General features: G+C 60.3%; 1 protein-coding gene and 2 long non-coding RNA genes across 6 annotated transcripts; 2 read left to right on the top strand and 1 right to left on the bottom strand.

Moving 5' to 3' along the window:
* The first annotated feature begins 209 nt into the window (after positions 1 to 209).
* On the top strand, positions 210 to 13,151 carry LOC142602199 (uncharacterized). 4 transcript variants are annotated; one of them, XR_012835889.1, is made up of 8 exons: positions 210 to 264; positions 884 to 1,240; positions 2,203 to 2,357; positions 4,625 to 5,319; positions 5,967 to 9,550; positions 9,989 to 10,272; positions 11,692 to 11,888; positions 12,499 to 13,151. It is a non-coding gene; the product is annotated as an uncharacterized LOC142602199 (long non-coding RNA). The 4 variants fall into 4 exon arrangements; XR_012835887.1 differs by lacking the exons at positions 4,625 to 5,319; positions 5,967 to 9,550; positions 9,989 to 10,272; positions 11,692 to 11,888; positions 12,499 to 13,151 and adding an exon at positions 3,129 to 4,295; XR_012835888.1 differs by lacking the exons at positions 4,625 to 5,319; positions 5,967 to 9,550; positions 9,989 to 10,272; positions 11,692 to 11,888; positions 12,499 to 13,151 and having other exon boundaries at positions 910 to 1,240; positions 2,203 to 4,317.
* ANO9 (anoctamin 9) lies at positions 4,457 to 20,118 on the bottom strand. The gene is made up of 23 exons (XM_075755675.1): positions 20,009 to 20,118; positions 15,609 to 15,674; positions 15,255 to 15,371; positions 14,842 to 14,978; positions 14,562 to 14,611; positions 13,929 to 13,987; positions 13,680 to 13,762; positions 11,812 to 11,946; positions 11,604 to 11,700; positions 11,170 to 11,230; positions 10,048 to 10,130; positions 9,516 to 9,620; positions 8,812 to 8,976; positions 8,685 to 8,721; positions 8,063 to 8,174; positions 7,702 to 7,759; positions 7,417 to 7,514; positions 7,051 to 7,217; positions 6,421 to 6,573; positions 5,937 to 6,084; positions 5,171 to 5,290; positions 4,847 to 4,940; positions 4,457 to 4,699 (listed from the first exon to the last, which is right to left on the bottom strand). The coding sequence occupies exons 1-23, from the start codon at positions 20,012 to 20,014 to the stop codon at positions 4,526 to 4,528; spliced, it is 2,325 nt and encodes a 774-aa protein (XP_075611790.1). The 5' UTR covers positions 20,015 to 20,118; the 3' UTR covers positions 4,457 to 4,525.
* Positions 18,297 to 19,378, top strand: LOC142602200 (uncharacterized). Its single transcript, XR_012835890.1, has 2 exons — positions 18,297 to 19,179; positions 19,344 to 19,378. It is a non-coding gene; the product is annotated as an uncharacterized LOC142602200 (long non-coding RNA).
* Positions 20,119 to 24,634: the final 4,516 nt, after the last annotated feature.

The following is a 24,634-nucleotide window of genomic DNA, read 5'->3' as shown; positions in this document are numbered from 1 at the left end:
GCCCGCCGCGGTGCACGCCGGGTACTGTAGTCCCTCCCCGCCGCCGGCCCCTCCGCGCCTGCGCCCGCGGCACTACCGCTCCCAGCATGCCCCGCGCGGCGCGAAGATGGCGGCACCCAGAGGGAGCTGCCGGGGGGTACATAACGCCGGTCGTGGGGCCAGCGCGGCCCCGGGGCGGGGGGAGAAGAGGCTGGGGGGCGAAAGAGACCAGCGAGCTTGGGCTCCGTTCGGCTGTGCTCCTCTCCACAGGGCTCCTGTCCCCGGGTGAAGCGTGTGCGGGTGTTTTTCTCTCCCTGCGCGGGTGCGCACGCAGACACAGGTCACGGGTAGGCCTGTGGGCCCGTTCAGGCGGAGAAACATCCTCCGCTCCGGGTCCTGCTTGGTTATTCTGTAAAATACTGGTGCTGTTGTGCTGGGGGAGGGGGGTAGAGGGAGGCCTGTTGGGGGGCTGGCGCTCTGGGAACGGCCCCGCAGGCCTGAGCCCTCGGCGAGGCGCTGCCTGCGTGTTCGGGGCAGCGGCTTTTTAAGCAGCTCTTTTGGGGAGGGCTCCTGCGTTGTCCACAACGCCGCGGTCACGTTGATGCCTGGGCGGCGAAAGCCAGTGTAGACCAGTTGGCTTGGTGGGATGATAAAGGATCTCGGGGATCAAGCCCAGATCCTGGGGATGGCTTGGTAACAAACGGGGAGCTGATAAAACCTCTCTTGTTCATCAGAGTTATCCCCGTGGGTAGCAAGGAGCAGTGGAGGGGGTCTCGGTCACAGTGGCAAAAGGACAAAAGCTGGAGGGCTGAGAGCGCAGCTAGTTTCAGTTCCGTGCTGGACAGTTTGTGGCTTTCCACGTGGAGTTGTGAGGCTGAGTTAACCCTGGCACCTTTCTCTGCAGTACTGACTCGGGCATGTCACCTCCAGGACAGTCACCTGCTGTCACCGCCGGCCTCAGCCACGGGGCACGGCCCCCATGGACCCACCACCTCCTGGAGGAGCCTGTGGTGGGACCCTCGGGGGATGCAGACAGCGTTACGGGTTGTGCAGCGGAGCAGCTGTGACCCTGCCCTGTGCTTCGATAGAGTTGTGTCCTGCCAGGCAGGCAGCGGCTGGGGTTGGCATGCCTGGGCTGTCCTGCAGCTCCGCAGCTGAATACCCCGTCAAAATCCTCTGGAGCTGAGGCTGTGGCCTTCAGACCCTGCGCCACGCCAGCGCTTGGGACCCCGTCCTGCCTGCTGCTGCATCCCAGCCTGAGGTGAGTGTGTGCTGCTGGGGCATGAGTGGTTCCCTGCGAACTAGCAGGTGAGTGAAAATTACTGTGTAGCGCAAGCTTGCTGATAGCCAATTCTTGATGTGTTTAACAGCTTGAACCTAATTAGATTTAAGCTACGTAGAGCTGCCAGGCGACTGTGTTCCAGAGCCATCGATACTATATGAAACCAGGGTTTGCTTCCAAGTCCCAGAGACAAGGATGTTGCTACAGGATGAGGTGCCACCTACTGAGAGACCTTTAATCACAATCACTGTTCCTCTCTGAGGAGGCACAGTGGGCGCTGGCTTTCTGCTCTTAAACCGGGGCTGCTCTGACCCTTCAAGTGAGCTGAAAGCAGTGTGGTCCCTTGTGACACGTGCAGCGCTCACGGCGCTTTGTACAGCGAGAACCGATTTAATTATGGGAAGAAGCGTCACTGCGCAGACTTCGGTACAGCGGTATGGCTCTAGCCACAGCAGGGGCTCGCACCAGTCTGACTTTTAATTAACAGAACAAGACAAATCAGCCCTAATGAAATACTTGTTCCTGACCTGTGGTGCTTGTGTTTGCTTATCTGTGTCTGAGTTCGCAGGGTGGCTATCACAGCCGTTACATGTGCGCACACGCGCTTTCACGCTGTGGCACCCTTGTAGCTCCCACGTTTCATTCAGTTTGTCCCCACCATTCACCTCCAACACAGGGAGGCACCTATTGCCATTTTACAGAGGAGGGCATGAAAGGGTGGAGCTCAAGGTTAAACTTACAAGCCGGCTAAAAGTTTCCAGTTCTTATAAAGAAAAAAGACTCTCAAGCTTTGAAATGCTCTAGTGGATTTGCCCTGGAATTACCAAGGACCATAAGAAAGCTGGAAGCCAAGCTGTGCTCACCTGTCCCTGCTACGGCCTTCCTCATTAACTGGAATTGGGAAAAACTAAGAGTAAAGCTTTTTCCCCGTACATTTGCAGACCCAGCTCTGTGTGGCTCTGACGTAAGGTGGAGGGAATCTCACGGGGCATTAAAGGGCTGTTTCTGCCCTCGATGATGGTGAAGATTCAGGTCTTTGAGGGCACGTTATCGTTCCTGGGCAGCAATGAACAAAGACTTTGTTCCCTGAGCACAGGTAACTGCCTCGAGTCAGTAAACGAACGGCTGAAGGTAGCCCCAGCAGAGGGCAAAGCCAACGGGCTGGGAATGTGCATATATTGGAAAAGCCGCAGCGTTGGCTGTGACGTGCCGTGGGATGTGAGCCCTGCTCTCTGCTGAGACAAGCCCCCTCTGTCTGCAGTGGTAGGGAGGAGGGGGGCTCAGCCAGGCTGTGGGGCTGAAAGGGAAAAGGTGGAGAAATACCGGGCTGGCGAGGCTGGGGTTTAGGCTCACAGGTCATGTTTTGGAGCAAGAGCTAGCTCTGCTAGCCCTACTGCTCAGGATTTTCCGAGCAGCTCAGTATTTCTGTTACCCTGCACATCTAACAGGGTGTTTCCCACCGTGCACGGTCAAAGTGCCAACTTCTTTTAGGTGTCTCGCCAGCCAGGACCCACATCAGCCCTAGCTCCGAGCTATGCACAGGCACTTCAGCTCCAGCCTTTTTTCATTATCCACGTTAAGACAGAAAAGGGTTTGGGGGGACAATTTCTTTGGGTGATGTGGATGGCAGAGAAGGGAGGCAGGAACGATACCGGTGTGAATACAGGCACTCATTGGCAGCTGAAGATCTGGCCGCTGGTGTCCGCGCAGGTGTTATGTTTATTTACGGGGTTATTTACCATTTCGCTTCTGGCAGTTGAGCCAGGCGCAAGTGTCAGGGAGCTTAGGGCAGACGCAGAGGCTCAGCTGAGCCTGGAGCAAAACACAGGCAGGCTAACAACTGCATTTCCCCAATGTCCGTGAAAAGAGCGGGTTGGAGCTGCAGCCGCGCGGCAGTCGTGCCGAGAGGAGGATTGTGCTGGCTGTGGTGAAGGAGGAAGGACTCAAGTTTCTCGGTGGTGCAAGAGCAAGGAGGCCACTGAAGGCAAAGGAGAAAAAAGGCCAAAGTGCAAAAAAAGAGCTGGAGAGGGAACCTGGAACGAGGGAACTGGCTTTTCCTGTGATGCCAGGCCACGACTGATGAGGAAGCCAGGTCATCTGCAGACCAACGTCACGCTCGCCCGATGGCGGCTGGATGCTGCACCGTGGTTTGTCCATAGTGCCAAAGCGTTTCCTCAGCTCCTCGGCGGGCTGGGAAGGCACCATCCCCAGCTCTGCCACGGCTTCCTTCCTCCTCACAGCCGTGCAAGTCGGAAAGCATCCTGCTCCTGCGAAGCCACTGTCACGTTGTCGCTTCCCAGTTCAAGTCCAAGCTCGGTCACAGCCGGGGCACGTGGCCCGTCTCCGTGCGCGGTGCTGCGGTGGTTCCTCCTGCACCCGCGGCACTACCAGGCTGGGGAGGGGGGCTCGAGTCTGTGTTTCTCCTTCGCCTCGGTGAGCGGTGGCTACACCTCGGTAGAGTACTCCATCATGCTGGGGGAGAAAGGAGAGGGGTGTCATGGGAGGGAAATGTCTGAATCAGGAAGCAATGGGGAGGTGCGGAAAAATATTCAGAGTGGGAATGGGGCCTTTTGCCAAAAATAAATGGAGAAAGAATGATGTGGTTTGTGGACAGTCCCTGTTTGTGGGAAACCCCTCCGTCACTGGGAAAGCCAGGGCCTGAAAGCTGAATTGTGGCAGCGTGGTGCTTCCTGAGCCCCGCTCGCCTCTGTTCTCACCTGGATTTTGGGGTGGCAGCTGGGACAAGGTGGCCAAGAAGAAGGGCAGGCTGAGCCCTCCTCCAAAGTGGGGCTCGGTCCACGAAGGACGGCCGCACCAGGGTGGCCCAGCTTATGGCTCTCAGCTACATCTGTTCTGTTTCCAGCTGAAATACTTGATTTTTAATTTTTTTTTTAAACAAAGTTTAAGTGGAAAATTTGGGCAAAATTGCTCCTTGTTTTTTACTTGGAGTTTTTCTGAAGGAGAAGCCAAAGCCAAGCAGACCCTTCCTCTGGTGAGCTCTAGTATTGAATTGCCTGGGCTGGACTCATTTCAGTGGCCTTGAGTGCCTAAGAGCCAGGTACGGGGGGAGGGAGGGAGGTGGATCCTCATTTACGGGTAATGCGGCTCGTCTTAAAAAGAACGTTTTTCTGCCCAGGTAGGTCCCAGGCAGAAGAGGCCGGGCTGAAAGCTGGGGGAGAAGCTACCCTGAAAGGGGTGATGGAGGGGCTGCCCTAAGGGCAGGAGCTCACAGCCCCACCTCCTCCGTGCCTGCGGTGGCAAGAGTTAGCCCCATCGGGCTCTGGAGCGGCTGGCTCCCGCAGCCGGGCCCTGGAGCATCACCCACCTCAGTTCTTTACGAAGGTTGCTGTGTTTTCTGTCCAGGAATTGATTCATAACCGACTGGGGGACATCAGGGACGTACCAGGCTGCAATCAGTTTGACGCAGAGCGCCACGTGCTGCAGAGAGCAAAGGGAGCCGCCGCGGGCAGTGAGGAGCTCCCCGGCCGGTTAACCTGGCCCGTGCGAGTGGCACGGACCCAGCCCGTTTCCCCTTGCCGCCGTGCCCCCCGATTGCCCCAGCCTCCTGCCTCCCCGGGCGCTCACCTCAAAGAGGATGAGGAAGGCAAGCCGGGTCGCGAAGATGTGCCAGAACTGGACGGTGTAGCTGTAGTCGTCGGCGTTCCTGTAATCCTGGTACCTGCGGCACAGCCCCGTTGGTGCCAGCCCGGGCTTCCCCCAGGCCAGGCATCGCGCCCTGCCTTGGCCCCGTCCCTGGGGGTCCGAGAGCAGCCCCGGCGCCTTCCTCCACAGAGCTGCCTCCAAGCCCGGCTCTCCCACCTGCCCGTTCCCCGGCTGCAGGCCGGATGTCATGGTGAGGGGCTCGGAACGGGGGAATGCTACTGAGCAACGGCCATGGGCTGCTGTTACCTGCACTCCTTGATCTCATCCGTGACAAAGTCCAGCAGCGTTTCGGACACCTTTGTGTACGGCTCGAAGTCCTGGATGCGGAAGACGGAGAGGCTGTGGTTGATGTACCCGGTCGAGCAGCTGCGGGGGGAAAGATCGTGTCTGCGCAGGTTGGTGAAGGGGGTGCGCCTGGTTCCTGGCCACGCTGGGGGCTTGTGGCATGTCCTGACCGAAAGCTGCAGCTCCTGTGTCTTTCTGGAGGACGCAAAGTCCTCCGATTGTTACGAGCCTGTCTGCCTGCAGCTTTTGTTTCTAAGGTTTCCCTGGTGTGTGGATTCCCAGGGGATTAGCAGTATGGTTGAGCACAGGCTGTAGTCTCCCATTTTCGGGAAGCCAGCACCCACCTGGGGCTCTCCCTCCCCTCCCTAGCTACCCGTTTTCACAGAACCTGGGGGAAATGAATGTCTCTGGGACTTCTGTCCAGTTTGACCGAACTTGGCCAGTGAGCCAGGGCTTGGAGGAAAAGGAGGGGGCAGGAGAGAGCACGAGCAGGCACCCGGGCAGCCCTGCAGCTCTGCAACGTTTCACGGTGCTCTTCCCGGGGTGGTGTGAGTGGGAGGCTGGCTGGAATGCTGAAGATGGTGCCATCGGGAAAAGCCTCCCCTGCTCCCCTTTCCCCCAGCCACCGTGGGGGATCGCTCGGCTGCCTCGCGCTTCGCACCGGTGGCACCGAGGCGGGCAGGGACGCTGCGGGCAGGGCTGCAAGCAGCCGGCTGGCGGCACTCACTCCACGCCGGTGATGTTTTCCGTCACGCAGGGGCTGTACGTGTGCTTGTAGACCAGCATGGGAATGAAGTCGGATGTGATGGCGATCACCAGTCCGTTCCCGATGACAGCCAGGATGCCGATGGCCTCCAGGACCTGCAGCCAGATTCCTGCGGGAGAGCAGCGGTCGGTGAGGCCCCTCTGACAGCTCGCTGCTGCTGTGCAAGGGTTGCAGGCCGAGCCCCAGCCCACGGACAAGTTTGGCATGGCCAGAAGAGGTCAAGGAGGAGACCTCCAAGCTGCCCCTCAGCCTCTGCAGGGCCTGAAATTGCTTCTCGTTCCCAACCCGCAGTTCTCCCTGTGCTCTCCTGCCTCCGTGGTGAAGGGATACCAGCCCCCGGCAAGGGGCTGCTCGAGGGCTTCACGCTGGGGAGGGGGCTTAACGCCAGCACCGTTCGCACAAGCAGCAGTGCTGGAAGGAGGGTGCTCCTTGGGCCCCAGCTCACCGATATCGTTGGCCTTCCTGGGCACCATGCGCCGGCGCAGCCGCATCATCTTGATGGCATCCAGGCGGATCTCAAAGAGGTTGTTGCAGAAGGCCAGCAGCGGGGCGAGGGGGAAGGCAGCGACAAAAATGGTGGTGAAGCTGTACTGGATCACTGTGGAGGAGGACAGTGCCCGGTGCTGGTGTGAAGCCACCGCAGAGGGGACATCCCACGGGGTCCTGACCACTGCCTGGGTTTGTCCTGCTTTGTGGCTTGTGTCAGAGGGGTCTCGCGGGGTGAAAGGGGGAGATAGACCCCACAGGAGGCACCCACCACTCACAGGGCGCTCGGAGGGGGGTCTGTGGGGTCCCACAGGGTGCTGGTTGAGCCAGCCAGGCAGAGGGACCACCCTGGGGTTGCAGCCGTCACCGTGACACTCCTGGGAGGAGAGCAAGGCCCAGGGCCAACACAGCTGCCTGCTCTCCCTTGTTTGGGAACAACCTCCTTGGTGTGCCGCAGCTCTTGGAGCTGGGTCTCAGAGCTCTCTCTCGCCTACATGTGGGCTCCTCAGCAGCAGGCTCTCTCCAGCCGAGGAGGACGCGTGGCTCTGCACCCAGCGTCCCTCCTCACTTGTCCCGCTTCCTTACGTACCCATCTCCAGGAACTCGTCAAACAAGCTGAAGACGTTGACCTCGTTGAGATGATAGTTGCTCAGCCACTGTCTTTTGCAGGGGTCCTCAACCTCCTCCTCCTCCCATACCATCATGCTTCTCTTCTTGGGGTGGTGCTGCTTCTTGCGTCGCTTGTGGGTTATCCAGCTGCAAGGGGAGGGAGCAATTTGTACGGTTGCCCACAGAGGGCAGCGAGGCTGAACTGCTGCCAGTGACAGCCCTGGAGACCTCGGGAAGGAAAAGGAGGAAATCTCGGCCCAAAGACCAGGGTCTGTAAGAGCTGGGAAACTGTCCTGAATGCGCAGGAGCACCAGGGAGCTGCTCCTCGGGCTGGAGGAAAGCTTACGGGATGAGATACTCTATCACGTTGCTGATGGTCTGCTTGAGCAGCATGATGATGGCCATCTGGATGCAGAGGTCAGTGATGCAGCCGCTGGGGTGGCACTGCGAAGGGACGAGAGGAGAGGAGTTGTGCCTTGCAATCGGGGTGGCCCGGCCTCGGGGGCTGCGTGGTCGAGGCAGGCACTTCGCGGGGGGGAAGCTGAGGTTCCCAGAGCCTTGCTGGGCAGTAGGGAAAGGAAGAGTAGGAGATGTGGTGTGGGGCCAGAGAGCTTCATGGCAAGTCCCTCACCTCCTCCAGCCTCCACTTGCCGGCAATGCGCACGTAGTTCCCTGGGTGGCCGTTGATCCTGAGCAAGGAAGCAACAAGAGCGTTATCTGTTGGGCCCCACTGCTCACCCCCGTTGGATGATCATCCAGGTGCAGGATGGAGGGCATCATCCTCCGGGCACCGGTGGAGAGGCAAGGGGTTTTCCCCACCCGCCATGCCCACGGGGAAAAGTCACGGTGCTCCTGAGGTCCCAACTGAGGTCTCTGTGCCCGGTGGGGAGGGTGGAGGGACTGGGCTGTCCCAGGACCTTGGGGAGAGTTGGGGATGTATGCCCCAAGCCCAGGGTCCCCTGTGCTCCCCCAGGCCTCCAGCCACCACTCACCGTCCCAGGAAAAAGGCGATGTAGATGAGTGAAGAGAAGTGTGTGAAGAACTGGAAGGTGAAGATCTTCACAGTGAAGTTGTTCTCACGATGGGAGAAGGTCCGTGGTTTCTCTGGGGAAGGGAGCAAGGCCCAGGGGCTTGGTCACAGAGTGGTGGGACCTTGCCCTGCTCCCCCTTGGATGCCACAGCAGCTCTTTGAAGGTTGGAAGGGTGTCTCTGCCCCTCGTGGAGCCTTCCCCTGAGCCCTTTGATGGAGCTGGGCCCAGCTAAGCAGGGAGGTCCCTCAGAGCCATGAGCTGGGGGAAAAGGGGCCCTTCAGCTCGGGGAGGAAACCGTGTTGTGAGCTCTCCGGCAGCTGTGGTGGCCTCCCGCTCGTGCCGGGTCTCAGCCCCGCAGGGTGACCGCCCCTCCAAAGCGTAATGTGGCTGGGGGTCACAGATGAGCTTGTGTGTGGGAAGGCTGCTGGCCTCCCGTGGGGACCTGCGTGGCAAGAGCTGCCCGGTGATGGTGGAGGAAGGGAAGGGGCCAGGAGCCCGGCTGCGTTTGGGGACCGAGGGGGTGCTGCCCTGCAGTCCCTGGGTACAGCTCGGCGCTGCGGGGTGCGGGCACAGTTTCTCTTACCCAGGTCACAGAGGTAGAGGGCCACGTGCCTGTTGACCTGCAGGAGAGAGGCATAAACGAGAGAGGAGGGTTGATGGTGGAAAAGCAAGGAGAAGAGCTGCTGCCCGCCCCGTGTCACGCTCCGCACCTTGGTCATGATGACAATGGTGATGTAGTGCAGCACGGCCCCTGTTATCACCGCCATCGTGTTGGCCTGCTCACGGAGGAACTCCAGGTTGCTCTGGGTGAACAGAGCCATTGCTATCACCCGGTAAATGACGAGCGCGTGGGCGATGCCGATCAGCACGGCAATCTGCGGAGGAGGGCAATGGGGTGGTGAGAAGCCGTGCATGGAGGTCATGTGCTCCGTTCCACCTGAGGACCACCAGCCCTTCAAACCCTGGCTCCCTTCACCAGAGCTCAATCTGGACGTGGCCTCACATGCAAGCCAGTGCTCTTCAGTTAAGGTTGACAGGTTCATAAGGTGGATGTCTCCACCTGAACTACTCATCTAGACTCTCTCCATTGGCTCCCGGGGAGAAATGAGGGCATCAAGGGTTTGCCTCTTCCTGCCCTCTGCGTTACTGCTTTTATCCTCACTGCCTTCCACTGCGGGAGCAGAGCCTTCAGCCCAGATCCCCAGAGGGTGGTTGGCCTCTCCCATCGGCACAGCAAGGTGTGAGCGTAGGGAGGCCCTGGATCCTTGTGATGGGCACGGACCTGCCCTAACAACCTGGTTTCTGCCTTTGCTCCTGCAGTAGGACACGCCGAGGTGCTGGTCTTGTGGCAGAGTAGGGAGGGAAGGAGGAAAGCCCTTAAACCAGATCTTCCTATGGTCACCCTGGCACGTACCATCAACAGAACCAAGAGGAGTACGATGGTGCTGCGTAAGTAGGAGTGCTGGTACCGCTGGGGTTCGTGCTGCAAATTGTTGATCAGCTCCATAGCCAGCTCCTCCTTAAAAAAAAAAAAAGAAAAAAAAAGTCAGAAAATGGGAAAGAAAGGATTCGGCATTGCTGCGCCCAGGTAGTGGAAAGTCCAGGGGTCGTTGTGTTAATGGACATAGGGGATGAGCACCCAACCCGACCCACCACAGCGTGGCTAATCCCAATTGAGTTCAAGGCCTTGTGCAGGGAGAGGTGACCAGCAATGCAGAGAGGTGGCTAGCATCTGCTTGACTCTCTGGAGGGCTCTGTCTCTGCCAGGACTCTCCCAGGACTGACAGGTGGTGGCTTTGCTGTTTGTTTAGGTGTCTCCATTAGATGTTTACATCTACAGAGAGCCAAGCTGGGCGAGGGGGTCCCTGTGACGTGTCTTTTCTGTAGGTCCAGCTGACTACTGCCCTGAAAAGGGAAGCACGAAGCAGGAAAGATGCCGTCCTCACCTCTTCCTCATCCCACCTGTACAGGTCCCAGTCGGTGACCACGGTGGCTCTCTGCCTCTTCCACAGCTCCAGGAACACGGTGGCTGTGGGGGGAAGGAGGGAGCGCTGAGGCACTCGGGGATGGCTCTGGAGACGAAGTCACCCCTCCGTCCCACGGAGCGGGATGGACAGTCGTGTCCGAACCAGCCCAGGCTGCCCTCGGCCCCGTGACGGACCCGCAGCCGTGTGAGTGGCCCTGGCCGTGCCGCAGCGAGCGCTCGGCCCCACGTGGGGACGGGGTGGAGGGGTGCGGGTGGGCTGCCGCTGGCGGGCAGGCCAGCTCTCGTGTCGGTAGGGGATAAGCACCGGGGCCGTTCTGCTGTGGTGGGCACGTCTACGTGGCACTGGCGTGACACTTGGTTCTGGGTTGATGAAAAATACGCCTTTCAAGCGGAATAGGTGTCCTGCACCGCACCCCAGCGTGGCTGCACCTCTGCAAATCCATTTACAACCACCTCTCCTGGTAATCCCATTGACCTTCCTGAGCTTGTCCCCGTGCAAACCAGCCCACGGCGACACGCAAGACCATGTCCGTGTCCTGCTCAGACCACGGTCCCGCAGGCGAATTGCCCGGCCCGCACCCACGGTGGTCTTTGTAATTGAATGGGCTGGAGTAAAGGCAAAAGGGACGGGTAGACAATACGGTGACGGGGTCACATCAGCTCAGAGCCCGGTGGTCTGCCGTGCTTATTCCCCAGCGGCTAGGAGATCGTGCAGCAACCTGGGAAGGTCAGTGAGGGATCTGGCGGTCCCTCCTTCCCGCAGCTGCTAGAAAAGCCCGGCCGGAGCGGCTGGTGGGTGCTCTGCAGGGGGTCGGGGTGGGTGAAGGAGTGCAAGCTCTCAGGCAGGACAGGTCAGGAGTGTTTGGGGAGCTGAAGGAAACAGCTGGGGTGAGTTTGTCCCTTCCTTGCCTGGAAGGGGAGCTGATGGCTCTGGAAGAGGAGGAGGTAAGGACTAAAGAGCCCCTGAACGGTGAAGCTGCGTTGGTGTCCCATTTTCCTCCACCTGCTCTCCCCCTAAGCCGCGGTGGGCTGCTCCCTCTTCCGAGGTGCGTGTGCTTGGCACCCAGACGTTGACACCTACCCCAGATCGCCATGAGCATGGCAAACACAACTGTCCCCTCGTTGTCAATCATGTGAGTGACCTGGAGAAGACCAAGGAAGAGCGTGATGGGGGCAGTGGGGTGCAGGGGCTGCGGCCCCCGGGGGGCTGGGGAGAGGCTCAGCGGTCCTCTTGCCACCCTGGTCCCCCCCGAGACAGGTAAAGATGCTGCAGGAGGGCAAAGTGTGGGAAGGGGACGGGCGCTGGGGCTTGTTAGCGGTAAAGTCTTCCGTGGTGGCGATGGAGACGGTGACCTGGCTACACCTCCTCCGTATTGCACGGCTTAGCGGAGGTTTCCTGCGTGTCGTAGCCAGGTTGCTGGGGTGGCTTTTCTGTCCAGTGCTGCGGGAACAGCACAAGCTGGGAGCCTGTCCCCGTCCTTTGCCTTGAGCCTGTCTTGGGAAGGGGCTGCCCACCTTGGCATAGGTGCAGGTGTCGGAGAGCAGCCAGAACGGGCACTTCTGGTCGCAGAGCGGGCACATGATGGTGTTATTGGCTTCGCAGATCTCCTTGCTAGAGAGAAAGGCGTAGAGGGAAGCAAAGGGGAGTAACAGCGGCTCAAAGCCACGCGCATAGCAAAGGCTCGTGAACGGGACGCGCGTTCGGCATTCCCAACTGCCTTACCTCACCTGGCTGGAATTGAAGACGGTAATCCCAGCCACGAAGACCGCCACTCCGGCCAGCGCAGCGAATCCCAGCAGGTAGGTGTACCAGCCCAGCCAGGCAAAGTACAGGGCCACCTTCTCACCGAAGTAGCACCTGGAAGGAAAGGTGAGAGGTGGTTTGGGGTCAGTGGAAGAGGCCGCATCGTTAGGGGTCACTAGAAAATGTTTTTCCACCCCAAAGGGATAGCGGGTCCGAGAGGAGCAGTGCTCTCTGCGCGTCTGGGACTTGGGGCTGGGAGGGTCAGCCTGACCGAGCGGAGGAGCGGGAGGAACCAGAAGCGTGCAGCGTTTCCCGGGGATTGCAGCAGCAGCACCATGTGCTGGGGAGAGCGCTGGCTCTCCTCGTGCTCTGACTGCACGGCGGCGCGGCGATGTGCGGCGCGGGCATCGCTCTGGGGCTGCACGGCAAAGGCGTGCCGAGAGCAGCTCGGGGCGAGGGGTGGGCGCGGGACGGAGAGCAACGGGGCTGGGGGGGAGCTGGCTTGGTCGGCATCGTGTGGTGTAGGGCTCGTGGTCCTGCGGGTTCAGAGGAGCCTGTGTTAGTCCTGTTCTTAGTCAACCTGGTGACTCATGTGAACTAAGGAGTGAGATTTTAATTTCTTTTTTCTTTTTTTTTTTTCCTTCCCCCCCGTGGTTAATACGCCAGAGGGAGAGCCAATCTTGCCGATGCTTCCATATGAACAGCCGTGGTCCCACAAGCGCTGCTTCTGCCTTTCCGTGGAGGGAGCCCCGAGGGTCTAGAACTCGAGGGGAGACGCCTGCACGTGGCCAGACTGACGTGTGCCGGCTTAGAGGGGTGGCAACGGTTGAGAGCCCGAGCTGCGGGCGGTGTCTACAGAGCAAGTTTAGAAATGCCGGGCTTGAAGGTGAGGGGGGTGCGGTGTCTCCCAAACCAGAGCCGTTTCCCCTTCTGCGCTCAGCTATCTCCCTGCAGAGCTTTCTGGTGGCGGTGTCCCAGTTGGTCTGGCGTGGGGAAGAGGGTTGGAGGCACGGCTCAGAAATGATGGTAACCGCTGAGCGATGGAGCCGCCTCCCCTCCTTGTTCCGGAGGAATTAACTTCTACCAGCAGCCAAAGGTGGTGATGTGCTCCCTGGTCTTTGTTTAAAACAACCCAAAACCCCGACACTCCTCCCCGTGCCCAGTTTCATCCTCGGCCCCTGAACCCGTCCGTGGTAGCAAGGAGTCGTGATGCGTTAACCTCGGCAGCGAAGAGCTGTCTGACCTCGTGCACCGCGGAGGCATCGGGCGTCCCTGGTGCCTCTGCTAGACTTGTAAAGCACCGTAAACCCTTGAGGAAGCAGAGCACGTCTCCGGCTTAACGCTCCAGCTCCCTGCCTGAGCCCGCTGACAGCTCCGCGGGGCAGCGTGGTCTTTTTGCCCTCCTTCCCCGACCACGGCGAGTTGGTTTTCTTCCCCTTTTAAAGTAAGAGCCGTGCTCTTCCCCCAGCTTTAATGCGGTTGTGGGAGCCCTTGTTGCCTTTAACGCCTCGGGCTGGGCGTGCTGCAGGATGCCGTTCCCATCTCGCCTTCCCCTTCAACCTGGGGGTACGTGCTTGAAAACGAAACGGGCTCATTAGAACCCGTGCAGGCGTGGGGGCTGTTTCCTGCTGCAAAATGAGCAGATGGAGCTCGGTGCCACAGGGATGGCCCTGAGGCTAAGAACTTCACAGGCTTCAGAAGAAGCCCAATACCTGCGAGAAGAGCCGGGTTCAAACTAATGATTTAAAAGAAAGCACAGGAGCCTGGCAAAAGGCAGAAAGCTCTCTGGGTTTCGGGAGGGACCCCTCGGTTAGAAGGATCTGCCGTGCCTCTGCTGCCTGCGTTACCTGATCTTCTCAATCGGCTGTTTGCGAAATATGTCTCTCCAGCGAGCCCAGTTCTCCTCTAGGAATTCCCTTAAGTCTTCTTTCTGGAGAGCAGAGAGGTGGGTGGGACACGGGCTACGGGGGCAACCCCGACCCCAGCCCAGCGCCCCGGCTGCCGTCGGAGCTCGGCCGTGCCCGGAGCGGTCCCGGTGCAGCCCCGGCCACCCACGGGGCTCCTCCACCTCCCGGCACCCGTGTGCTCGGTCTCACCTCGTGCAGGGGAAACATCGTCTCAAAGACCTTCTTCTTCATCAGGTCGTGCAGCTTCTCTGGTAGCGGAGCAGAACGGAGAGGATTAGTGAAGCTTTGCTCTCGCCCCGTCTGCTCCCTGCGGGGCAGGATCACCCCAAACCTTTTCCGGAGCCTTTGGCGGGGGGAACCTCTGCCTGGGAGAGGCTGAGCTGTTCAGAAGGGATCAGCACTGATCCTCGTGGTTGCTCTGCCCGGCTGCCGCAGGCTGCGTCGGGGCTGGCTCTGGGAGCGAGCCAGGCGGGCAGGTCGTTCCAGAGAGCTGGAAAGCCAGCACCCTGCGCTGCCCAGCTCCTCCTGCGGCACCACCGAGGGATGAGCTCTTCTGGGGACGCAGGAGAGCGGCGGTGGGCAGCCAGGCTCGGGGGTTTGGGGAGAGGGAGTAGAGGGCTGCTGCTTCCTGCGGTCCAAACCTCCCCGCCGCTGCGTGCAGCAGCAAATTTTACTCGCCTGAGCTGCACCCTGGCTTTCTCCCCCCTTCAGCATCCTCCCCGGGGGCAGCGAGGCAGCCGGGGATGCCCGTGCCCGCCGTGGGGCAGGAGCCTTGCTGCAGATCCAGGCTGAGCATCGCCCCTCCTGGCCCCGTGCCCTTACCGAGGTCGGGCGTCACCGTGTTCTGCAGGATGAAGTTCACGATCCGTATCCTGAGCAAGGAGAAACCGGGGTTAAAGGCTGCTCTGGGGATACAGACTCGTGTTGTGTGGCTCTGGAAAGCAGGGGAGGGAAGGGAGAAGCTGCGCACCAAAACCCGGGGAAGAAATGGGGAGCTGCCAGCTTTGCACGTGGTAGGTGGAGAATGAAAAGCCTGGCGCAACTGTGAGCTGGGCTGGAAAATGGGTGCTGCTGCGGAGAGAGGGGAGCGCAAGGTGCTCACCTGGTGGTCACTGGTATGTTGTGATCGTTGTTGGGGTTCTGCGGCCTGCTGTCGGGGTTCCGCTGGAGCCACTGGTATTTCTGGAAGATCTGTTTTGGCGCACGGACTCCATAAAATAGCTTCTTGTCCTCAATTTTCTGGCGGGTGGAAGAGACGGGCTGTTAGAGCCGTGCTGGCAGAGCCAGAGGGGCAGGGAAAGGGGCCGAGCCGCAGGGGCCAGGGGCTGGGCGAGTCCTGGGGCCGGGCTCTGCCCCGCTTGAGCAAGTGGTTTGTTTTGGAGCACTGGCAGGGTGACCAGCTCGGTGGGTCAGGTCCCCACCATCTCCCGGGCTGCAGGAGCCCAAACCGGGCTTGGATCCCGGGTACCACGGGGTACCCAAGCATCCGCTGCCTTTTCCGCCACAGCCCCTCACCTTGATGGTGAACCCCTTCTTGCTCAGCTCATCCAGGAACTTCTTCCTCTTGATCTCCTTCTCGCTGCCCACTTCATGGATGTCGCTTACCAGGACGAAATCCCATTTCTCTTCAACCTGCCCAGGGCAAACACCAGGGGATTCGTGGGGGTGGCAAGCCGAGAGCTCTCCCTCTCGGCTCCAGCCTCTCTGAGGTCTGGACCTTCCTCACGGCCGTGCAGAGGGCCCCTGTAACTGGGGGTAAGCAGGAGAATGGGGATGGGGAAACTGAGGCAGCTGCTGCCTTGACACTGTCCCGCTCCCCTCTTCGGGCTGTGCTGAACTCGCTGTGCGCGCTAGGGGAGCGAAGCTTACCTGGGGGGCACGTAGCTCCGCATCTTCCCCAGGGAAATCCCTCCAGGGAGTCAACAGAATTTCATCCTGCGGAAGAGAAAACCAGCGAAGGCTTCAGCGGGCTCCCCGGGAGATCCCGCGTCCGGGCACGGAGCGAGCCTCTCCCCGCACCCGTTTGGACGGCACGGCGATGCCCCGGAGCGGAGGGGTGTGGGGACCAAGCTGCCCTGCTCCGGGTGGTGAGAGCAGGTGAGCGGCGCCCTGCCTGCGCTTCACAGAGCCTGCCCCTCAGCAGAGCCCGCTCGCGGCCGGGCGCTCGGCGCCGTGCCGTCGGTCGTACCTGCAGCGCATCCCGACAGACGGAGCCCGTGCCGATAGAATTGCGTTACGACACAGGATCAAGATCCACCCGGGCAGGCTCTGCTGCCCCAGCAGCCCCGAAGGGATGCCCAGGGACGGGGCACGAGCGGGCTGGTCTGAAACCTTCTCCCATACGCTCCTGCTCTCCAGTTCGGGTCTTCCTGAGCCGGGATGGCTTTGTGGTCAGGGATGCTGGAGGGACTGCTGCTCCCCGAGCACGGGCAGCGTCCTCTCGAGCTCGCGTAACGCCCAACGTTTATGGCACCCGGGGGTTGCAGACAGGAGGGGAAAACCCACAAACCTCCCCCTGCTCCGGACTTTGCTCCCGGCTTCACCTGATGCCCTGACACTTGTACTGGAAGTGTCAACACTTAACTCTCTCCCTGCTACAGTGGTTTTTACAATCTTTAATCGACCTTTTCGCCTCTTTAGTCGTGCCTGTCGGATAGAGCACTGTCAGCTTTTTGGCGAGGGCGGGGAAGGGGCTTTTAAACCCCGGCGAAGGGAAGAGTGGACACGGACAACCGGAGGCTTGTGCAACCCTGCGGACTGCAGCAAAGCAGGCGACAGGTGAGTTCCTGGAAAACACCTTGGATGCCTCGGTCTGCGGCCAGGAGCAGAGAGGGGATGGTGAGCTGCTGGCGCTTGGCTTCTGCCTGGTTTGCGCCCGGTGGGCTCCGGGGAGAGGCTGCGCAGGGGCGAGCGCCGTGGCTCACCTTCGCTCTTTAAGCCTAACTCTGCTCAGACACCCAAGTGGTGCAGCGCCGGGGGGGCACGAAGCAAACGAGGCGTCCCTGCGGCAGCAGCTGCCCTCTGCCCGGCGTGATTTCCCAGCCCGGGGTGCCCCTCCGCCGAAGGGTGCCGTAGCGAGCACCCTTGGGTGGGCGCTCAGAGCAGGAGCGCATCAGCTTCAAACCGCTTTGTCCCTGTCCTCCGCGCCTGGCTTCGCTGACGTGACCTCAGCCCGGTTCCGCAGCCGTAGCTCCCTCTTAGGCAAGAGGGGATGAGCCCAACCCGTCTCTCAGGGGGTTGGCGAGAGCGTGCCGGGCCTCAGATCCCGGGGAACGCGATGGCTTGAATAAAGACACGCTCTGCCAGCCATGCCGTCACAGGGGCGGGGAGTGGGTCCTGTTTTAAAACCAGCATTTTCGGGGTTTTTTTGCAGTTCTCTGATGCGACTCGTGGTGCAGCCCCGCAAGCAGTTATACCGCTGTTCCCGAGGGCACGGCGCCGCGGCACAGGAGCGGGAAGGAGCTGCCAGGGGATGGGGACATCGTCAGTCGGCATTGCCACCCAAGGCGTTGTGACCTGAAACAGTGGCCAGCCAGACAAGTTCATCCAGCTGTAATCTCGGGAGCAGAGCGGTGGTGGTGGTGCAACCATGCCCTGATGTAAGACCTGGATCCCAAGCTTTCACTGAAGAATGAGGCCATGGGAGCAGGAGGGACCGGGATGAGGGAAGGGCTGAACGCTCTGCCAGATCCTCTCGCACGGAGCTGGGGTCCTGGCTTCCCCTGCAGCTAAAGGCCCGTGGGGAGGCTGACCACCAGAAAGCCAAAGTGAGAAGCCTCGAGCAGAGGGACGTTCTCTCCCAGAGATGCTGTTGCAGTAAGGACCAGCGCTTCCCACCACTAAAAGGTGCCCCAGCGTAGGCCAAGTCGCAGAGGGGGGTTGCGGTGCTGTCCTCTGCTCGCTGAAGCCCCGAGCAGGCTTTGGGCTGGGAGAGCTGGGGTTTGGCTCGGGTGGGTGTCCTGGGTGGGTAAGCACCTCGCTGGTGCAGCAGCTCTCCCCATCCCTGGCCAAGAGCCCCTCTCTGGGCACAGGGTGGGAGCAGGAGTCCCGCTGGGGCTCTGCCCCTCTGCTGGTGCTCTGATACTGGCACGGGTCTGGGGGTCAGCACCCCTACACGGCGGTCCTGCTGCTGTGGACCCCAACGAGCTCAGGAGGAGGAGAACGGAGCCGTGAGTGCCGCAGCTGCTGTTCCCAGGCGGCTCCCAGCGCCGCTCTCTGCAGGCACGGTCCCCTGCCCAGCGGTCGGAGCATCCTGCCCAGCCCGTCGTTTCCTGGGGAAGAGGCTGATGGGATGACCAAGGTACGCTCACGACCGGGACGTATCCAGCCGTGGGGCTTGGGCCGGGTAGCCAGGCTGGGAGCTGGCGTATCGGCAGCCCCAGATCCCTGCCCGTGCCTCAGAGCCTGCCCCGGGGAGAGCTTGGGGCTGAGCCCGCAGAGCTGCGGCAGAGCATCCTCCCTCCCCCAGCGCTCCCAGCCGTAACGCTGCTGGTCTCAGGCCGGATGCGCCAGATCCTGCCCCTGCTTCTCCGTGTGCCTGAAACGGCGAGCGCTGATTTCTAATTCCCCGGTCAAGCCCTAAGAATCGGTGGGGCCGCTCCTGAGGCACCCGTGCGGTACGGCGCTCTAGGCAATAGGGATGTCGTGGTGGCGGGGTCTGGCTTTTCTCTCTCTGTTCCGATAGCAGCGGGATTTACCGCCTGGTACCCGCTCTGCAGGCAGCGCGAGCGCCTCTGCCGAGGGCTGAAAAACGGGGAGGAATTTGTGAATTATTTGCAGGTTAGCACAGGCCACGCGCAGTGCCCACCTCGGGAGCAGTGAGGGATAAAGATTGCGTTCCGCTGCAGAGGGGGATTCGCCAGCCTGTGATGAGGGAAGAGCGGCGTTTCAGCAGGTTTAACTCGTGGCGGTGGCTGCTGGCATCCTCGCGAGGCAGCGGCTGCTTTAAGCCTTGGCCGCTGGGACCGCTGGGCAGGAGCCCAGCCTGCTTTTGGGGCCAGATGTGGCTCGTGCGCAGGGACACAGCTGCAGAAGGCAGGGACTTTCCATCACTAGTACTCCCACACCTGTTTTTTTTTGTTGTTTTTTGGTCCTGGAGGACTAGCGACGCTGTCTGATCACGGCGGCTTTGCTCTGGCAGCACAAGGCAGTCAGATCGGCCCCACGTGCAGGCAAGGGACCTCGGCTCAGAAGCCGTGGTACAAACCCTGGACTCTAATCCCTGCTATCACGGAGGACGGTGCTGGTTGAGCTCTTTTCTGCCCCGCAGCTGGAGCAGAGTTGGAGGCACGCTGTGCAAAGCTGTAGGAGAAGTGCAAGGAGAAGCGTAATTTCCAGGTTAAAAGGGGGTTGTGTGCCCTGAAGTTGCGTGCCTGGCTCCTTGTCAGAGGCCGCGTAACCCGGTGCCCTGTGCGAGGCTTCTGGGTCCTTCAGAGAAATGGTGAGAGGCCGCTCGGGCTGGGGTGCAGTCACCGCTGTGAGTAACTCGGGCACAGCACCCGGATAGCATCTGGCATCCTTGTTTTCCTTTCTAATCACGGATCGGCAAGGGTTTGGGTGGTTCCTATCACCCACACCAAGATAATCAAATTGCTTTTATCTCAGGGATGTTTCTTATAAACGCTTCCCCTGGAGCCCTTCCACTTGCCTCACAGTTTCCTAAGAAGTGTGAGAACCTCTAATTGAACAGGCGGATGGTTCACCTGTACGTTTGCAGGCTGTCCCGATCTTTGGGAGTTTGCCTGGCTTTTGGAATAGTAGAAAAACGGCGAGAGAAACAAAACCTCGCAGCTCCCCGCCTCCCCTTGCTTTATTTCAGGTGCTCCTGAAGCGCCCGGGGCCGTCCCCTTGCTGCTGCAAGCAGCGCCTTTTCCGGGCTTATACAAGCGAAAGATCTGCTCTCGCTCCAAAGCAAGCCGTCCTTCTCCGATCCGTGCTGCGGCACCTCTGCGCTCCGGTACCGGCATCTGGGGCCCTGCGTGACCCCCCGGCCGGAGCCCGCGGCTCCTCGGGGGGTGCGTGGGGCTGCGCTCTCCTCGCTCCCCGGCTGCGGGGACCTGCGGAGCCGGCAGCACCCACCGCTCTCCCCCTCGCGCGTTCACGCTAGGAATGAGATTGCTCGCTGCAAGGGGGAACCGGAGTTTTGTAGCACGTTTTGAGTAGTTTAAAGGCTGAAAGCACACGAGTGGTAGAGATCGGAGCTTAGAGCGTCCCGTGTCTCCGAGCTGCAGGTGGCTCTTGGAAATAGCCGAGCAGTTTCTGTTTCCTACCTGCATGGCGAAGTGGAGAGCCTTCCTCTTCCCCCGCTCTCCTCCTGCGGGCAGATGCCGGAGCCGTCCGTGGGGCAGCGGGGGAAGCCGAGGCCGCAGGCGGGACGAGCTGCGAGGCTCCTGGGCTTTCTCACGGGGGGGTTCCCTTCCCCAGCTCCGGCGCCCGAGGTCTCATGTGAGACTTGACTTCCGTGTGGGAGTCTCGCCTGCCTTGGGAGGGAGCTGCCTCTGCCTGGCAGCGGGCAGACGGCAAGGAGGCGGCGAGGAAGCTGCCCTTCACCCTCGCTCCAAGGAGCGGCAAGCCCAGCACCGCCCCGCAGCACGGGCAGGTAACCCTGCCGAGTTCCCCTCGCCGGCTCCTCTGCCCCGCCACCCTCCTCTTCCTCCTCTGCCCCGCCACCCTCCTCCTCCTCCTCTGCCCCTCTCGCGCCAACGCTGCTGCTGCGTCCTGTGGCCAGCCCCAACGAGGGGTCACGGACGGGGACCGAAAGGAGGAAGGAGGTATTGGCAGGAGCTCTAGAAAGCGCTAAAGTAGTTCTTACAAGGAGGGCAAAGAACACGAAACCCAAAAAGGGAAAATGAGGCTGGGCTGTGCATAACCTACCCGGTTCCCGGGGGAAGCTCCGCGGGGGGGGGCTGGCTCTGAGAGGCAGGGGATGGGAGCAGGGCGGGTGGGCCAGGGCCAGGGCTGAGTTTAACAGCCAGGGCTGAGTTTAACAGCCAGGGCAGGGAAAAGAGGCAAAGCGTGAGCTCTGCAGACCAGGGAGCAGACTCTGCTCCACGGTGTTTTCCTCTTGAACGCAGCCCTCTTGCTCCCTGCCTTGGACGGTGGCCTGCTCTGCTCTCCACCGCTTTGGTTTCCCTGTGAGGCGCAGAGAAAAACTGGTGCCCTGGAAGGGCTGAGCAGAGATGGAGAAGTCCTTTCCTCACACCTCGCTGCCTGGCAGAGCAGCTCTGGGCGTCGTGTGCTTTTCTCCCCATGTGCAATAGGGCTGTTGCACGAGGGGCGTCAGGGTTTGGCATCGACGATTACGGGAACATCCGTAAGTATTTTACAGCCCTTCAGAACAAGCATCCCCCCTCCTGCTGAAGAGGAACCCATCGAAGTGTGCTCTGAATGTTCCTCCAAACCACGGAGCCCTCCTGCCTCCCTGCTCCTCAAAACCTTCTCAGGTCTAAGTAGAGGCGCTTTACCAGAGCACGCCTGCTCCAGCCTCTGCTTTCCTGCTGGCGTTTGTGTCAGGCCGCTCAGCCGTGGCCCGCTGGAAGGGGTAACCGAACCACCGAGGGCTTTTTTTGTTCACACGGGCTTGATCCGTCTGGACCTAGGGCTTGGAGCAGGGTATAGCTCCCTTTGCAGAAAGGGCGAGTGAAAAGGTTGGTATCTGTAAGCCGGGGCTGACAGCTCTCCTTGTGTCTGTTTTCTGGGGGTTTCATTGCTTTGCTGTCCAAGAAAAGAGCTGCCTTTCCCTGGGCGTAGCAGAAGGGTCTGGATTCCCGTCTGCTCTCCACCAAGCATTGCTGTGGGTCGCTCTTAAATAAAGTCAGTCCTGGGGAGTAACCCGGCTGCATCCCGGCAGGAAAGGCAGCCAGCCCTTCCAGAGTGGCGTTCCCAGGCCAGCAGCATCACGCTGCGGCTTTGCCAAGTGCCTTGAACAGCCTCCGAATCAGCCCTGCAAATTTAAAGGGGGAAAAAAAAAAAAAGTCATCTTCCAAATGTCCTGCTGTGTGTGAAATCGAGAGCAGAGCCGGGGCAGGAGCGGACCTTTAGCCTCCCGGAGGCAGCCTGCAGGGCTGGCCAGGAGGGGAGACCTGCCTTTAGCACCACCAGCTCTCCGTGGGTGTGGGGGGACGTGGGCGTGTTTACCTGGAGAGAGCGAAGCCCGGTGAGATAGGATCGGTGGTGCTTTCCACAGCTCCCGACAGAAGACCGAAGATCTTTGCCAACACGAGCACTGCTGGGTTGAACGGAAACGTGGTTACGGGTAGGTGGGACAGTCGTGTCACTCCACCTGCACGCCCGTTTCTTCCTCCTGCAAACTTGGCCGAGTAGGACTGGGAGGACTTTGCTGTCCGGATAGGCCAGCTAAGTGAATGCGAGCATCCGGCAGCGGTCCCGAAAACTCGGGGGCTTTACTAGCCAGCGGGGAAGGTGAGTCTGTGCCTGCGGCTTGGCTTCGGCCAAGCTATCCGGCCCCCCAGCACCTCTCACGGCACTCGGAGAGGACAGTGCGCTTTTTCCTTTCTGTCGTGGAGGACCTCGGCTTTGCCTCGGCACGAGTTAGCTCCTCTGGCAGCAAGGCAGGCGACCGACTCCACGGTGTTCCTCTTTCGGCGCCTGCCTTCCCAACGCACCCTGCGACGCACCGTCTCGGCATTTATTGCTCTTGGGGGACGGGTGCCGAGGATGGCAGCGGGCAAAACAAAAATTGGGAGGGAGGTGATGTACCCTCCAGTCTACTGGTGAAAAATCTGCGTAAGACATGAAGCGTCGCGGAGCTCCGGCTCGCGCGTGTGCCGAGGTATTGCACCCGCACGAACCCTCTGTAAGCAGCTGGAATTATTTCAGGTATTGTCACCCTCCGCTGTTTATTGCTGCTGTGATTCCCATCCTAATCCACCGTGGCATCGCATCGGCCGGACAGACTCCAACCGCTTCGGGCGGCGGTTTGACGCGCACCGGGCGAGCTGGCGTGGAAGCTCTCGAGGAGCGCTCCCTTGACCTGGTGTAAATCCCGGCTGGACGCGGAGACGGTCGTTTCCACCTGAGAAGCGGTAACGAACCGCTGCGGGCTTTCCCGCGGGAAGCCACTTCGGCTAGACGGAGGGTGCTGCCCGCACCCCGCCTGACAACGATGCTTCCGGACAGGGAGCTCCTCTTCTGGGGGCGCAGAGGCTGCCCTGCACGCGAGCATCCCCGCTCTAGGATGGTGCCAAAATATTTATTTGCTCTTTTCAGCCCCCAGGGCCTTGGATTTTTTTTTTTTTTTTCCCCCCAGGGTCTTTTGAAGGGTATTGTCTTCCTGTGTATCTGGCTAGAAGGACATAAACGAAGAGAGATCCTTCCGAAGAGGCTGTTTAGGTGGTTTTCAGCACCAAACTGCAACTTTCTGGTTAGCGGGGCTGCGTTTCCCTGCAGCACCTCTGTGCCACTCCTGAGCTGAGTTGAAGCAGAGGTTCTGCATCCTGCCCCGGTAGGTCGTTCCTCCAGCGAAGCAGCTGGCTGCTCATCCCTGTGAGAGCCCGGCACCACGGATATCCTTAGGTACTCCAAGGAATTGCAATTCAGTTTGTGGAATGAGTGGCACAAAACGGGTAGGGGAAATAAATAAAGAAAAAAAAGAAAAGAATTTTAGGACTTTTTCTTTCTATCTTGATTTTGAAGATATCTGTGAAAGGCAGATACAAGTGTCCAGGAAAAACTGCTAAATGAAATGGGCTGAAGAAAATTACTGTAAGGCTTGAATCCTACCTGCTGTTGGAAAAGGAGAGGGAAGACAAGCTCCTACAGAAGGCAGCGATGCTGAACCAGCGTGTGAAGCCTGACGAATACTTGTTGAGCCCGTTAGGCTTTAGGATTGGTTCTAGTGAGTGTATTTCTCAGCAGGTAGTAAAAATCCTACTCAAAAGCAGCACTAATGAGCAAGCTGGCCAGGAACGGAGAGCCAGCGTCCGTTGGCTCTGCACACCCGAGCTGCTGTCGGCTGGCACCACCGGCTGCGCTGGGGGATAGTTCAGCAGCAGGGGGGCTGCCAGGGAAAATTCCCACTTTCTTGGCCAAAAGTGGTTTTGAAATTTGAGGCTGAGGCAGGCGGAGGAGCAGGCAGCGTGCTGCGGAGGCGCTGGGGGGGAGAGCAGCGTGGCGTAGCCTGTCTCTGGCCGCGCGATGCGGTGCTGCTCTGGTAAAAGTGCTGGGGGGCTTCGCTTCACCCCCTAAGCCACGGAAACAGAAGTGCTGCGGGAAGGGGCCCCGGGACGGCTCTAGTCCGACCTCCAGCTCAAAGCGGGTGAATCAGACACACCCGAAAGAGTTTATTCATATTTCCTTGGCGAAGTGGCGGGTGGTCCCGCTGTGACAAAGCTGTGTGACCTCAGCCTTTGCTTTTGCAGCAGGAGGTGGCGTCGCTCGGAACAAGCCAGGTGCCTCCAGGTCTCGGTAGCCCGTAGCGGGGTGGCCAGGAGGGAGCCTTTCGGGTGGGAGGGGATTGTGCAGCACCCAGCAGTCTCCTGACGTACCTGCAGAACTGTGCTGGCTTGGGCTCGGGGTTTTTCTCTCTCAAAGGGCAGGAGTACTCCGCCTTCTCAGGGAATTTGGTTAAATCCTCCTCCCTCACACGTGGCTACCACACAACTTAACGTGTCTTTGCTAATCGAGAGAGAACACAGGCAGAAGCGTGGCTTTCCCCGCACAGCAAAGCTCCTTTCACGCACGGATGCTCCGCTGGTCCAGAGCCGGCGGCGGGGGCGGGTGGTGCCGGGCAGGGACCCCCCAAGCCCGGGCTGTCCCCTCCCATCGTGCGGCCAGCCCGCTGCTCTGCACCCGCGTCCCCGGTCCCCTCTTTCTTCTCGGGTGCGGTGCTCCGTCCCGCAGCGCTTCCTCCCTCCTCCGTGCAGCCAGCACCGGCC

The sequence above is a fragment of the Balearica regulorum genome, chromosome 5 (genome assembly GCF_011004875.1).
Source record: "Balearica regulorum gibbericeps isolate bBalReg1 chromosome 5, bBalReg1.pri, whole genome shotgun sequence".
Lineage (NCBI taxonomy): Eukaryota > Metazoa > Chordata > Aves > Gruiformes > Gruidae > Balearica > Balearica regulorum.
Note: the sequence above shows the minus strand (reverse complement) of the source record. Positions and strands in the feature narration are given on the sequence as shown.